The sequence below is a fragment of the Vollenhovia emeryi genome, unplaced genomic scaffold, assembly GCF_000949405.1.
Source record: "Vollenhovia emeryi isolate VEMERY1.0 unplaced genomic scaffold, V.emery_V1.0 DF939175.1, whole genome shotgun sequence".
In the NCBI taxonomy this organism is placed as follows: Eukaryota; Metazoa; Arthropoda; class Insecta; order Hymenoptera; family Formicidae; genus Vollenhovia; species Vollenhovia emeryi.
This window is the reverse complement of record NW_011967191.1, coordinates 1,042,813-1,058,900: the sequence shown is the minus strand read 5'-3', so window position 1 is coordinate 1,058,900 and position 16,088 is coordinate 1,042,813. Positions and strand designations below refer to the sequence as shown.

At 44.8% G+C, this 16,088-nt stretch overlaps 2 protein-coding genes across 5 annotated transcripts; both read left to right on the top strand.

Moving 5' to 3' along the window:
• The first annotated feature begins 1,050 nt into the window (after positions 1-1,050).
• On the top strand, positions 1,051-2,647 carry LOC105563478 (NADH dehydrogenase [ubiquinone] 1 alpha subcomplex subunit 13). Its single transcript, XM_012015096.1, has 3 exons — positions 1,051-1,369; positions 1,459-1,609; positions 2,296-2,647. The coding sequence occupies exons 1-3, from the start codon at positions 1,267-1,269 to the stop codon at positions 2,501-2,503; spliced, it is 462 nt and encodes a 153-aa protein (XP_011870486.1). The 5' UTR covers positions 1,051-1,266; the 3' UTR covers positions 2,504-2,647.
• A 1,756-nt stretch (positions 2,648-4,403) lies between these two features.
• Positions 4,404-14,938, top strand: LOC105563477 (zinc finger protein Xfin-like). Of its 4 annotated transcripts, none has more exons than XM_012015095.1 (10): positions 4,404-4,955; positions 6,777-6,908; positions 7,261-7,459; positions 7,561-7,978; positions 8,077-8,546; positions 8,636-8,961; positions 9,033-9,292; positions 9,464-9,734; positions 9,812-9,997; positions 10,078-14,938. In XM_012015095.1, the coding sequence occupies exons 1-10, from the start codon at positions 4,755-4,757 to the stop codon at positions 14,284-14,286; spliced, it is 6,672 nt and encodes a 2,223-aa protein (XP_011870485.1). In that variant the 5' UTR covers positions 4,404-4,754; the 3' UTR covers positions 14,287-14,938. The 4 variants fall into 4 exon arrangements, with proteins under 4 accessions (XP_011870485.1, XP_011870484.1, XP_011870483.1 ...); XM_012015094.1 differs by having other exon boundaries at positions 7,555-7,978; XM_012015093.1 differs by having other exon boundaries at positions 7,261-7,471.
• The last annotated feature ends 1,150 nt before the right edge of the window (positions 14,939-16,088 follow it).

Sequence of the window (16,088 nt, the reverse complement as noted above, 5' to 3'; positions counted from 1 at the left end):
TTTAAGCCTCGTCTACATAGACGTCGTAAAGTCGTAATCGTAAGAATAGTCGACTATGATTGGTCAATTCTTATGTGTTTGACGAAATTGACCAATCGCAGTCGATTATTCTTACGACTACGACTCTGCGACTCGTATTGTAGACCACGCATTAAGCCTCGTCTACATAGAAGTCGTAAAGTCGTAGTCGTAAGTATAATCGACTGCGATTGGTCAATTCCGTCAGATACATAAGAATTGACCAATCACAGTCGACTATTCTTACGACTACGACTTTACGACTTTTGTGTAGACGAGGCTTTAAGCCTCCGCTACAATGATTCTCGGTTCTGTCTACAATGGTCGTAGTCGTAGTCGCTCGATAAGAATTGACCAATCGCAGTCGATTATTCTTACGACTACGACCATTGTAGACAGAACCGAGAATCATTGTAGCGGAGGCTTTACCCCTGGTCCACAATCTTGCTTTAAGTAAGTTGTAAGCCTTAAGCCGTAAGAAATTAACCAATCACAGGTGAGAGTGAGGGGAATAAATGCCTGCGATTGGTTAATTTCTTACGGCTTAAGGCTTACAACTTACTTAAAGCAAGATTGTGGACCAGGGGTTAGTCCCAGTCTACAATAGAGATTTAAGCCCTAAGCCTTAAGAAATTGACTAATCACAGTCGCGCATTCTACTCATACTTGACCGTGATTGGCCAATTTCTTAAAGCTTAGGGCTTAAATCATCTATTGTAGACTGGGACTTAGTGTGCATTCAGTGCGCACTAGTGCAGGCAATCGAATTCGCTATAAGAAATTGGCCAATCGCGGTGAGGTACGAGGTAGAATACGTGACTGTGATTAGTCCATTTCTTAAGGCTCAAGGCTTAAATCGTCAATTGTAGACTTATTTATTACTACTCCTTTTCGGGACTACTTTGCAGAGCCTGCGAAATAAAGTTCCAAATGCCGCGTCGCATCTCGAGGGATTACTCTTTGTACTTGGATCAATAAAGACTTTTTCGATTGCTTTTAACTACACTTGCCGCCCGACCCATTCTCAAGGTGAGAATGGACATCTCTATGGTCGTTTGTCGCCTACTTAAAATATGGCCGTGCGTGGCCGCTGGCCGACGATCGTTGATATTTAGCAATAGTCCCGATAGACCCGATACTTGACTGTAGTATAAGAGGGACGAATATTTTCGAGTCCTCGCCAGTTATCGCGCGTCGAGTGACGTTCCAGTACGACGAAACGTCGCCTCCGAGAGGGAATCTGCCGAGATGAGCGCGACGGCGGAGGGTAGAAGGGTGCAGGATCTCCCACCGAAGGGCGGCTACGGACCCATTCAAACGGAAAGGGTGAAATTACGCTCCATTCTCGGCGGTAAAGATTCGCTGCGACTGATCTTGCCAACTAGTCAACGAGGTTATGGGACACGTCGAGTTATGTAATAATGTTGTGAAACTTTACAGCTAAATCCACGATCGGACTTTTCGTAGGCACCTCTGTCGTCGGATTCTATCTCTACTATCTGAATCACAAGTTGGTCAGGCACCAGGAGGTCGAGAAGAGAAGCGCACGCATGGCTATTTTTCCAGCGTTGATAGCGGAACGTGACAGAAGGTAAGGGTGTCGTGTCTATTAACTTGAATCGCGTCGAGTTTCGGCTGCTTGAAGCCTCGTCTACAATGTGCTCCTTGGCTCTAGAAATCTATTGTATTTTAGACCATTTTTGACAACTGTTTTGACAACATATACCAAAAGTCTACCAGAGTATACACTCGGCGTCATGAATGCCTGAAGAAAGACGCTAAAAGATATCCAATAGGAAAATTTATTTTAATACAATGAATTTTTCTTTCGGAACATATTGAACTTGACAGCTATTTTCAGGTACACTCTGGTACACCTTGGTATATGTACCAAAAAATCGCCTTATAGCCAATTTCTCACTTGGTGTCGTGACTCCTCTACATATATCTGTACCAGATACACGGGAGCTACAATTTTACACCGATTCCGAACGGCTCTGTCTACGAGTTTGTCTGGCAAATTACTCTCTTGGGTCGCCTCTTCCTTCTGAGAGGCGGCGATTGAATAAAACCCAATCGGCTCACTGGAGCTTCACTGCGCTTAACTTTCTGCGCCAAATTGTACATAACATTCTGTAATCGTATATTGATACAGTTTTTAAGCGTTTTAATTTGCTCCTACAAGATGGAATGTTTTTAGACGCAAAGAGCGCATTGTAGATTAAGTTTATCTGACAATCTTAAACCTTTGCAATCGTTTCTTTTCTCTCCACACAGTGTCTTGAAACAAATGAGACGTAATCGGGATGCGGAAGGGGAATTGATGAAGAATGTCGACAGATGGGAAGTTGGAACGTATTATGGGGAACCCATATTCTACCTGGACAACGAGAATCACTATAGAGAGCCATTGTTTTGGGAACATTTTGCGCACTCTGATCCGTCTAAAGTTCGCGAACGTTACGAGCGTCATTTATTGACGTAGGAGTAGCGTTAATATTTGCCATTCAGGTTCCAGCCAGCTGTGAATTGGAAAAGTAGTCTATTAATAATGTAATTATTACGAGTGTAATTACTATCAACTTTGGAAAATTATAGGTTACAATAAAATTACATAATGAGTCTTGACATTTCTTTGCGCTAAATTTCACTCAAGGGCGAGACTAAGTTTTCTCTTTTTTTTTTAAGTGTAATGTGTTTTATGTTTTAAATAACAAAAGAATAAATAGATACGTATCTCGTTTCTTTGCGCTAAAATTCACTCAAGGGTGAGACTAAAAGAGTGTTTAGTGACAATGATCTGGCATTTAAGTTTTATCTTTTTTTTAAGTGTAATGTCAAATGGAACGTGGAATAATAGAAATGTTTCAGATGTGTTTTATGTTTTACAAAGCTAAAGGAATAAATGGGTATATACATGTCTCGCGTATCGCCTACAATTGACGCCACTTTGCGTCTTAATTAAGTTGTGTATTAATATACGCCTAATGTATTATTATATCCAGCTCACACTTATTGTTTACTCGTATCACGAACGTGTAGAAATAGATCTGGTATTGATATTTTTGTCCATGAATCACAAAGAAGATAACTGCAGATTTTATCCATGCCGCAGGTAAAATTTTCAATTATTGTGAGGGAGAAAAGACTCGATCTTTCACACAATTCAGGGTACATTATAAAAAAGCAAATGGCACACTAGATTTTCTTTTCCGAGCTGTTTGGAAAAGTAAAGAAGTGGTAAAATTTCTTTTAAAAACAAGCAAAGCAAGAATGTAGGCTCGATAGACACAGGGTGATGGTTTTTCTTGTACAACAAAGTCTCAATGTCTATACGTATCGTCGAGCTCTCTGTAAACGAAGCGGAATCAGTGGTCACGCTTCAAGTTTATCGCTTGTGGAGATATCCTATGTATTGAACTCTCTTGTCGAGAAAAGTCTGTTTTTAAAATGACAGTAGAGTCTCGCCGACCGTGCAAAACATTTTCCTTAGTAAGAAGAAACGATTAGAAGGGCATAATGGAAACGCGACGTATAAAGGCGCTCGGCGCGATAAACCGAACACACTAATTGACGCTTAAATCGATGGAGAGGATTCAAAATGCTGTGACGAGCGAGAGCCGCGGCGAATGGGCGGGCGAGGATCGGCTCGCGCTCGCGGCAATGGCCAATCGACGGCGCCGCGGCGCACACGTGGGCGGACGCGGCAATGGTGGCGCGCGATGTCACGTGCGCGCGCGCGGCGCCGTTCTCGAATTTTTTTTCCCTCCCGTGCGAACCGTGCGAGTGGGACAATGCGATTTCCAAAAAGGCGGCAGCGCGCGCTCGGCCGGGCTCGCCGCGTCGTTGCACGTTGCGTGACGCCGGAGCTCCGCTGTACCGGCGGCGGCGGCGGCGGCGGCGGCGGCGGCGAAACAAGTGTCTGTATACAAGATGGCGGCGCCCGGAGTTTTCACTGTCGCTCAGATCGCCAGGAAGCAGCAGCGCGTGTCGGCGATGCCGCAGCGACGGGCGTGAAGTGAATCGTGCGAGCGTGGTGGCCGGAGGCTGCGTGCTACGGCGACAACGACGAGCCGACCCGACCCGATCCGCCCGACCGCCGACCGACCGGTGCGGCGCGGCTCGGCGCGGCGCGGCGCGGAGCCTCGCGGCGTGGCGTGGCGTGGCACGGGACGGAGTGCAGTGCGGTGCGGAGCGGTGCAGGGCAGTGCGCTGCCTAGCCTATCCCGGGTAGAGCGGTATCGCAGCGAGCCGAGCGTCACGACGGCTGCGGCGGCGGTAGCGACGGCGACGGCAGCGGCGGTAGCGGCGGCGGAGGCGTCTCGAAGGATGCGGCCCGAGGAACGGAAGAAGCGGCAGCGACTCGATGGCCAGCGGTGGTTGGTGAGGCAGGTAGCGGACTGGGACGTAGGCGCGTAGGCAGGTAGACGAGCGCGACCGAGGTGTGGGCCTTCTCGGTGGGAGAGCGAGACGGATACTCGGCCCCGGGCAGCGAGGCTACGAGGCTACCGCGTCCTCGACGTCCATCGCAGTTCTCGTCCGTCCGGCTGGGTGTGCGGAGGTAGCGTGTCGACGCCTCGCTCCCCGTAGTCTCGCCATCGACGCCGACGGCGACGCTGCTACGGGGGCAAGCGGGAGAGGGACGGAAAGAGGGACGGAGAGAAAGAGCGCGCGCGAGTGAGAGAGCGTGAGCAAGCGAGGGACGCGGTGCTTTCTCGCCAGAGAGCGACATTACGATGGCGACGATATCGATGACTACGACGACGACGACGACGTCGACGTCGACAGCGACAACGATGGCGACGGAGCCGAGAAAGTCTTATCACGATCTGTGTCGCCTCTGCGCTTCCTTCGACGCCGTTAGGATGCACATTTTCGGCCAGGAGGGCAAGAATCGCCAGCTCGTTGACAAGATCCAGACGTGCTTGCCGTTCAAGGTAAGTCTCCTTCTCTTTGTTCTCGCCTTCTTTGCCATGCTGATGTTATCCTGTTCCTCGTGGGACTCGTTTTCGATCTGTTTCTCTCTCTCTCTCTTCCTCTCTATCTGTCTTGTTTCGTCTTCCGCAGCGTCCCTCGTTTTTCCTTCTTTCTCAATTTCGCATACTTTTCTGAATCACCTCCCTCGGTACTTTGTGGCCCTGCGCGACTCGTCCTCGATCTCATTCTCCCGATAAGAAACGGACAGAGTCAAAGAGAGAGGGAGGGAGGGAGAGAGAAAGAGAGAAGAGCAGATTCACGGACGACTCGTTCGGTGTCGACGGGGCGTTACTGGGTGAAGGTTTTCTTCCCGCCGCCGCGTCGTCACCGTCGGCCATCGCGCTCGCTCGTTTATTCGTTCGTTCGTTCGTTCGTTCGTTCGTTCGTTCGCTCGCTCGTTCGTTCGTTCGTTCGCTCGTTCGTTCGTTCGCTCGCTCGCTCGCTCGCTCGCTCGTTCACCGAGCGGTGTCCTCGGCGACGAATTCCACCCGGTGGCCATCGCTTATCGAGGACGTTGCGACGGCGGCGGCGAGGTCAGCCTGACGCAAGGAGGGACGCTTCGTCGCGCGACGCACTGGCGACATTTTGTTTGCCGCCGCGACACGCGTTCGATGCTCCTCCACGAGAGTCGAACCGCCGTCGTCGCCTCGTCGATGCGTGACGGCGCGATACCTTCAATTTCCTCCTGGACATCGATTTCCACCGTCACGTGCGCCGCCCCCTCGTGCACCACCGGTTTACCGTCGTTTTCTTCATTCGTCCTTGTGCACGATGGGATTCACCGAATCCCGCGCGTCACACATTTCGATTGTACACATGAGCACGCGGCACTTGACTCGTCCACCAAACGATCGGAGAAACATCTTTTACGATACACGTGCTCTTCCCCGAGACTGCACATTTATTGCTCTTTAAGAAACGGGATGAAATATATAAGAGCCTCGTTTATATCAACTTGTTTCTCGCGAAATTTAAGAGTACGTGCTCTTGGACCGTGTCTAAGATAGTTGCACATTAATAAATTAAGTAAATGTAACAGAGCACATGGCGATAATTGTATCAAAACGTATAAAATTTTACTTTTATTAAATAAATACAAGATTAAAGCGTGCTGTTTTTCGCTTAGAGAATTATCCAGATAGATGTTTACCATCTGTAGCGAAGAGTTTTATTATAAAAATGAGCAACGTATGAATAATCATATAGCTCGTTCTTTGGGGCTGTTTTCGCCACAATAGTTAATTTTTTGTCGCAGTTTTTTTTTTATATAATTTGTTTGGTAAAAGATTTAGTTTTTAATGTTTTGAGAAATAAATTTATAAGTAAAAGATACTCCTGGACGGACTCCTGGAAATACCCGGCCGATTGTATTTAAAGTCTTTTATTACGAGATAGCAGGTTTTCAACACCTAAAGATTTCGCCCCGAGGGTAATAAATTTATGGTGGAACCAACTGATGATGCCTATTAATTTAACAGAAACCCATATTAGGATCCTATCTCATAATAGGGGACTTTCCTCTACTCATATTTATTATTTTACGTAGTTAGAAATCATCCAAAATTGTTGTCCATTCAATATCTAATTTACTTGGCCCTCTAGACTGTTATTGATTGCTGCTACCAACGTTTAATTCTAGTGGAATATTTACAGATACCTTTTAGCGAGAGGCAAAATTAGGAATTAATTTATCGAGACATTAGTCGCTAATTGTTGTGGCGACTAATTAATATAAAACACATGACACATTTGTAATGGAAACGTCGAAATTGCTGTTTCAGATAATAGAAGACGATTGTTTGCCAAAAGTCCTGTGTTACCGATGCATGTACAACCTGGAAAATTTTTATGACTTTAGGACTGCGTGTGTGAACGCAGCTGCTTGGCTGGAAAGAAATAGGCCGAAGGAAGGCGTAAGTCACTCTTTGCACATTTTTCTCACAATTAAATTGGGCTACTCAAGCGTGTTATCTCAGTTATTCTTGAAATTAATTGAACTTGTATTCCAAATGTTTCCCTCGTTTGAAAGTTATATTAAACACGTGACACTTTAAAGATACATATTTTTAAGTGCATTGTAAAATTTAACAGTCACCTTTTGTATAATAAAAATAAATAGTAAAAGAATAAACAACGGCAGAAAAACTGTTGTTGTTTTTTTTTTAAGCTTTGGTCGCTATTAACGTCCCAAAACATCGTCAGTATCATAATTTGCAGATTTCTAGTTTTCTAGAAAATAGCAATGTGTTGCGTGTTATGTGATAGGCGAGCGATGATGGCGCAAATGACAGCGCACAATCCGGCGAGGTGCACGCGGAGCTCCTTAAAGGAAAGGAAAATATGCCAGTACTTATTCCGGAGGCGCCCGTAGTGAATCCCAATGCTGCATTGGGTACACCACCGAGATTAAATTCGGATGGTGAAGCGGATCCCGAGATCGAAGAGATTCTCGACACAAGCGAAGGTACGGATGAAGGTATGCTGGCATTCAACTTTATTCCTTTGATTTTGCCGTTGATGAAGGAGCCGTTTATCGCTAAGACGTGTGATATTTTGAAGCTACAGTAATCGACGATTCGGAAGATCGGCGATCGGAGTACGAGATGGCGTACGAGATGGACATGGAGACGAATCCTAGCGACTTTTTGGAAATGACCCCGATGGTAACCGAGGAAAACGAAGAGGAGTGCGGTACAAGCAACGCGGCGAGTGCCGCGACTACTCAGGACACCGCGGTCTTTCCACACGCAACAACGTCGCAACAGCACGAAGTCTACGTCTGTTCTCTGTGCAACAAAGCGTTCAGTTCCAAGGGTCACTTGTCGCTGCACGCGAGAATTCACGTGGGTGAGGGTGATGTGATCGGCGAAAGAGTAATCACCGATGACCACACTTCGTATCAACGACCGTACCAGTGTGATCTTTGTCACAAGTCGTATTCTACTGCGAAACATCGCTGGGGACACGTCTCGACGACACATCGGTAAGGCAGCTTGGATAATTTTACACATAAATAGTTAATTGGAGGCGACTGATTAAAGGCGCTTTTATAATTGATGTTGTACAACTTTTTTGTCTCAGGGGACATCCCGCGGTCACGTGCGCGTACTGTTCTCGCATATACTCGACGCGATATAATCTCGACGAGCATATAAAATCGCGGCACGCTGGTCTCCCGCCACCCCCAGAGTTATCGGTCCCCCTTTCGCGCACGGAAACTCGTTATCAGTGCCAAACATGTTCGATGGTGTATACAGATCTAGCAGATTTCAATGCGCATCGGCAGATATGCATTCAGGAGCAACGTTCTACGGATCCGCTGGGGCAAACCGAAGCGCAAAACAATAAGATTTTCGCCGACACGTCCGATATCTCGAGTGTAGATTCGTATGACGAGAATAAAGACTTTAGGAATGCCGAAGCTAAATTGGCGAAAAATCCGCAGTTAACTATATTGAAACAAGCGCTGACCAAAGGAGACAGCTTAAAACGAAATTTTGACGATGACGGTTCAACGTCCAGCAGCAAGCCGAAAAAAATAGTTAAGTCAGGTAAAATTTAATTATTAAAGTAACAATAGAACGAGAATGCCACGTGTAGGATTAAAAACCACCTAATTTCTGTATGTATCCTTATTTAGAAGAGTGCGAGACTCCACAGAAGAGGTGGTATTGCGAGGCTTGTCCGCAAAATTTTACATCGGTGGACAGTTTGAAGGAGCATGAGATTAGGCACGATGCCGAGAAGCCGTATATCTGCATACTATGCAAGAAAGATTTCGTTTTGAAATCTTCATTAATTAGGCACATTACAATGTCACACGGCGTTGATCCTACTCCTATCGTTGACAGCGACAAGTGTTTGAAGACAACGGCGATGCCTCAGAATTGGAACGATCGAGTGGACGTCAGTGTTTATGAACAAAATGAGACCAAGGAGCCACCAGAGCCCCCGTCGTCACCTGAGGTAAGGACACATTGCTACCTTTTATGTCGAAAGGCTGCGTGTTATTCACTTACGTTATTATCTTGAAACAGATAAATTTAGAAAGTGACGACAAAGATTATAAGAACAATCACGAGAATATAGAAATCGAAACGGTATTTGTATGTGAGTCTTGTAAGAGGGACTTCAACGACCGAGCGTCGTTATGGCTACACATACGAGCGATGCATAAAGAATACGCTGCATTTACTTGCGGAGTGTGTTTAAAGATGTGCTTTAACAATACGCAACTTCAAAACCATGTCTATATGTATCATGGAAGGTCCAAGCTTTTAATATCGGAACAAAGAAGGTATGATCGCCCTCACGTCCTACTTTGTTTTTACACTTAATGAATTTACGCTTAATGAATTTACACAATATTGTGAATTATAATTTTCCATAGCTTTGCAATTAAGCTAGTTCTTGTCGTATAATACGCAAGTATGCGTTATACAAATATGCCCTTACCATATGGATGCAGGTACAGCTGTACGATATGCGGCAGACAGCACGACTCGAGAAAGAAGCTTATCACTCACGTCTCGATACACAATGTCGATCCTGCCTTTGACCCTGCGACTTTTGTACAATTAAATAGTAATTATTATAGTGAAAATTTGAATGGTAACGAAGGAAATGAACAGGCATTAGATTTTGACGGAGAGGACGGCGAGAAGGTGGATTGTTATATTTGTTACAAGTCTTTCCCGACCGAGGATCATCTTATACGACATCAAAGAAACGCCCATAAGGTAACATTCGATAAGAGTCGCCGCAATGCTGGCAAAAAGATATTATAAATTTGTAAATTGAATTTTGTTTGTCGCAGTCTGACCAGTTAGTTTCATTAGGAGACGCTGCAGGTAGTGGAAGTACTCTCAGTGTCAACGGTAACGGTAATAGGGCGCAGTATCATTTATTTTTCGTTTGTGAGGTATGCGGTAGTTCACACTCGAGCAAGTGGGAGCGCTGGTTGCATATCAACAATACGCATAGCAACGAATCATCTATTAAAGTAAGTTTGAGCTACGAAAGAAAACGCATTCCTATCGTATTGCATTAGACGTTATTCTAATCTCGCATCATCACATCTAGTGCGAATGGGAGAATTGCGGAAAGATATTTGCGACCAAGTCATTGCGCAATGAGCATCTCCAGCATCACACGGTGCAGGGACCCTCGCCAAACACCTGCGAGATATGTGGAAAATTGTGGCCTACTCGCGTCGATTATTGGAAACACGTGATGGGCGTGCACTCGGACACGGTGCCTCTAATTTGCGGCGTTTGTCTCAAAGTATTCTCCGACGTAATGCAATTAAGCGCACATGTCAAGGCGAAACACTGGCCGCTAACCAGTGGTGATTTCTGTTGTGATATTTGCGGTAGACCGTACTCGAATAAATCCAAGATGTCTCGGCATAGAAAGATCCACGGCTTGGAGGCAGCTATGGACGCTGCGTGCGATAACAGCAGTTTCAATGAAACGACTAACGAATCGGTCAAGCCTGATCACAACAATGGCGTTTCGGAAGTGGAGTTAAGTTGTGACCAGTGTCCCGAGGTCAGCTTCACGACGCTGGACAGTTTGTGTAATCATCGACGGATAACACATGGCCTCTTCCCGTGCGATTTGTGTAACAAGTGCTACGGCAGAACGTCGCACTTGTGGAAGCATGTAAATAGGGTACACAAAGGACACGCAGACGTGACCTGTCCTTACTGCGCAAAGACGAGCGCATCGAGAGATCACCTGGCAGCTCATATTGCCAAGATTCATAGGTTCATGCCCGCGATGGGTAAGGATAATCAAAATTGCGTCACTTCCAAGTCTCTAAGTGTGGAGGACGGTATCTTACATTACTGTGAGAAATGTAACAAGGGATTCCACAAGCGCTATCTGCTCCGTCGTCACATGAAAGGTTGTCAAAACTATCGTAAAGATCCGGGTGCACTGTTGACCCGGTGCCGGGCCTGCGAGAGGATATTCAAGGATCGTGCGAGTCTGCAGAAACACATCGAGAATCATCATACCTCGTACACTTGCCACTTGTGCAACGAAACGATCACTTCCAAGCTAGGCATCATGACGCACAACCGCGTCAATCACATGGATCACCCGGATCTGACGTGCGATCATCCAAGTTGTAAAAAGCTCTTCCGCACTAAAGAAGATCTGGAATCTCATCGAAAGGATCACAAGTATCACAGTAACCCGAACGTTTGCGATTTTTGCGGCGACACCGTGGAAAATAAGCTCAAGCTGAAGATGCACGTGCTGTCGCTGCATCGAAACGAGATTGGCGTGTCCTGTGGTGTCTGCCTTATTCCCATGAAGGATCCCAAAGATTTGAAGAAACACGTCGAGTCGGAGCACAGCAGCGTTCTTTCCAATCCAAACACGTGTCAGGTATGCGGCAAGCAATACGCGTCCAAGTGGAAGGCTTTTGATCACACCAAGAAATGTCACGGCAAGGTTTTCCTCACGTGCAAACAGTGTCTAGCTGTTTTCACGGATGAGAACGATATACGCGATCATTACGAACATGTACATAACGTACCGAAGGACCAATTGGCCATTTTCGAGTATAGAATGGATATTGGTGTCAAGAGAGAGGGTTACGAGACTCCCGATATTATTGTGAAGGAGGAACCGGATGATTTGGAGTTCGACGACGAGATATGTGACGAGAGCTCCAACGACTCTCGAAAACGTAGAAGATCGCCGAACGACACGTACGATTGCGAGATGTGTCCCGAGATCTTTCTCACCTCGGACACTCTTGCCAAGCACTATCAGAACGTCCACAACACCGATCCCGTCCGCATGTTCAAGAAATTCAAGAAAGATGGCGACAGCAAGCGCAAGATGAGAAACAAAAGCAACTTTGAATGTAAGAGTTGCAAAAAGCAATTCTCTACCAAGATTCTGTACTGGAATCACATCAATATATGCACGCGGCGAAACTCGACAGGTAGATTTGATGCCCCGAATAATGTGTCGACGTCAATTCTCGAGTCTCATCTGAAAAACAATAATCAGGCACAGCGAGAAGAGCCACCGCTGACGAACGAATCCAACTTGAACATTCCCGACTTCAATCTATTCGAAGACATCAATTTGCAATTGTCCGCCCAGAAACCTGTGCCGAATCTTATGCCATTGTCGCAGATGAAGGCGACGGGCAACAGCAAGTGCTCGAGGAAAGACTCGCGCAAGGTGTACGATGAATCAACCAATACCGAGTGCACGTGCGAAGTCTGCGGTAAGCAGTGGCCCGCCAAGAAACATTTGTGGCAGCACCTGATTCGTTTCCATCGCGCCGAAGCTGCCGTTACATGTGGCGTATGCCTGAAGCTGTGTAAATCTTATCAAGATTTGGCGGATCACTTGAAGGCCGAGCATGCCCCCGTTTTGTCGCCGGAGGGCAACAATTTCACTTGTAAGACGTGCGGCAGGTATCACAACGCGAGAAGCAAATTGCTGTTGCACATGAGCATCCATATTGGCAACTTCCGGTGTCAAAAGTGCCAGCAAGGTTTCCCGAGCGAGGATAAACTCACCGAGCATATAACGAGCTGCACTGGCAAGCCGGAGTTTGAAGATAACGCGGTGGCGGACGAAGAGAACGCAAAGAACGACAACGACGAGAAGGGCAGTTTAATCGCCGACGAGACATCGGTCATCGAGGAAGTGGAGGAAGCGGAAGATTTCGAATCGGACGGCGAAAGGAGTAGGGATATCCATGACGAGGACAACTCGGAAAATAGTGAAGAAGACAACTCGGATAATAGCGATGATTCAGATAGCGATAGTAACAGTAGTTCGAGCGACGATGAAAACGAGAACGAAGAGGAGGAGGAGGAAGAAAATGAAAACGAAAATGAGTCTGATGCAAGAACCACTAGTAGGGACAGCGGTGATAGCGTATCGTGTAATTCCGACAGTGACGACGAGTCGGACATGGACGAAACGGAAGTGAACGTGACGGAAAAGAAAACGCTGCAAATGAGCGATATCGGTAGATTCAGGATTCGCGATGGCAGCATTCAACAGATGCCGATGGAGAAGACTGCCAAGGACCAGAAAACCGATCTTACGTCCGTTACCGTAGCGACAGTTGCAGAACAAACTAAACAAAGTAATTTGAATGATCTTTTGATTTCCAATGCGTCCGCAAACATGGACAAATTTCAGGTATTTCGTCTCGAGGAATCCGCTAAAGCTGCAGCGAGCGATGTAGATTTGTCTGATGATGACGATGGCGATAATGAAGAAGACGACGAGGAAATGAATGAAAATGAGCAAGTGGAAGAAGGTGAAGATGAAGATGAGGATGAAGATGAGGATGAAGATGAAGATGAAGATGAAGGTGAGGCTGAGGCTGAGGCTGAGGCTGAGGCTGAGGTTAAAGTTAAAGTTGAGGTTAAAGTTGAGGCTGAGGCTGAGGATGAAAGTGAGAATGAGGGCGCAGCCGCAGCCGAGAGAGAGGAAGAAGAGGAGGAGGAGGAGGAGGGAGAAGAAGAAGATGATGATGAAGACGATGACGACGACGACGACGACGATGATGGACCGCCTGTGTTGAGTCCAATAATGCCTTTGTTACCAGAAAACGAATCTGAGGATCACAGCGATATGACGGATCGCACGAGGCACAAGCTCAGTCCGATGGTTTCGTTGAGTATAACTAAAGAGGAGTGCGACCTGGAGGAGTGCGAAATAACCGAAATGCCAAACGATGTGGAGAACGCAGCCAACCTCTTTGCGGCTAATAACAATGATCTGCCTGTAACATGGGACGAGAACTTGGACGATAACGGAATCGACAATGGCGATTGCAATTCCGACATTGGAGACAGGGATGTGGAGAGAAACGAGGAATACAGTAAGGTGTACTGCAAAATAGAAGTGAACGAGGGCGATGACTTTGAAGAGGATTCCGCGTATGAAAATGTGGTGGATAATAGTAGAGAGGGTGATGGAGACAATCAAGTGCACGAAGTGCATAATCTGGACGGAACTGTGTTAATGGTGGCTAATGACGCGGAAGGTAATCAGATATTGATAGAACAAAACATGTTAGATATCGATAACGAGGACTCTAATGCTGAAGCGGCGCAGTATATTTACCCAGAGAACGCTTACGAGATTGAGGAAGAGGATTATGCGACGCGAAACGAAACCGACGTCATGCAAACGGATGAGATGCAAGGTAGTATGTCCTACGTTCAGGATACATCGGAGAATGAGGATAGTACAGAGGGTGACATCGAGGAGAACAGCAGTGACGTGCAGAAACAGTAGGACGCGAGTGCCAAAACAGAGAGAGAGAGAAAGATCTAGGATAATAAATCTGTAATAAAGTGTAAGATAATTAATATGGATGTGTTTGGAACTGAGAACCTCGGAAAACAACATGTACCTTGAAAACAAAACGATAACAATATTGTATAGTAGAGTAAGCTTGTAGTTTATAGCTTTGGAGGATTTTTGATAGACTGTAAAAGAGAGTGGAGTGAGAAAGATGCGACAAAGGAAAACACGTTTCGTTTTCATTGATCTGCCAGAGGCTTTGCATTCACGAATTGCGCAACGTTGCAAGCTTCCGACTAATCGTTTCGAAAGGTAATAAAATTTTGAATTATTAAATAGTGTACTATATACATAAGGCGATATTTAGTTTATTGTAAAAGGTATAATTTACAGTATGTTTTTTAGTTTCCGATATTCAGCGATTGATTACATTATATATACGTATCGTTTATTTATATCGGTGACACTTTTTTGACAATAATATGCTCCGACAACAATTCCCGCCGCCCTGTTTACGTCACATGCCATCCGCTAGACAATAGGACACAAATTTATCATCTTGATAATTTAGTTCTGTTTTAAATTAAAAACTCTGCTAGGCAGGATCAAAATTACAAAATTACGCGTTAGAATTAAATCCCTTTTTTTTCTTAAATCATATAGTAATCTTTTTCTTCAAATAAATAAATAAACTTTTTATTTATTTAAAAGCATGTGGAAAATAAACTATACCAATTGTTCTAAAAATGTAAAGTGACGAAATACATTTGCTAAAACGCGTTAATTTTTATGCCATTATTTGTATGCGATTGCGCGTTTGTCTGTTTTCTACAATTAAAATTGTGCAAATCGATTAAATATTATGATTTCTATGTGTTTTTCTGTGCGAATTCGTATCATCAGTGATGACAGAACTGTATTAAAACTGAAACTATCGAATCGATGCATAAGAAGAGAGTCGGATGTATTATAACAGAAATAACAGATATATGTATCTTTTATGTCAAGACAGATTTAGCGTCCTATCTTTTAGGATTCTTTTTCTTAGTGTAGCGAAGAGGAAGCGATAATCGTGCACACTCGCTATATTTTTTATGGAAATGAAAGAAATAAAGGAGTTTAATGTGAATAATAGCTTTAAATTATCCATCTGTACAGTTACGTAATGCGAGTGTGTTTGTACATGAGCGAGTGCATGCGTGTATGTCGAACGATACAGACGCGACTGAAGACTTATATATTAAAGGAAGAAAGCGTACCTCGATTACAATTATTAACAATTGAGATTAATGCGATGATAATTACTTTGTATTATATCATAATTTAACCGTCTTGCAGATTTTCTCAATTTTTCAGTCAAATTTTTTTCAACTAAGAGTCGTGTATCAACGGGAGAAAGAATCGTTGTATGTTTGGATCAAGGTTTCTTTTAATTTCGCAGTTTTTTATGAATGCATAGTGACGAAAAATTAGGTGTAGAAAGTTGATTTTTAAAGATAGTGTTTATCCTTATCGATTTCTAACATGTCAACGATCTCTTTTTTTTCCTTATTATTTATTATATTCATTCCAAAGTAATTTCTAAGATACATTATGCGCTCTTTACGAAGAATAATCACTGATTTGCCATGTGTATGATGCGATTGTATGTGAACGATCTACTTGATATTGCAGCGGGGGGGGAGGGGGTAAAATTGGAATGTTGACGGTTATTTAGAGAAATATTTAAATATCGTATGAAAATTTATAGTATCTCTAAATATTATGACTTTAAAAAGTATATGTGTATTATA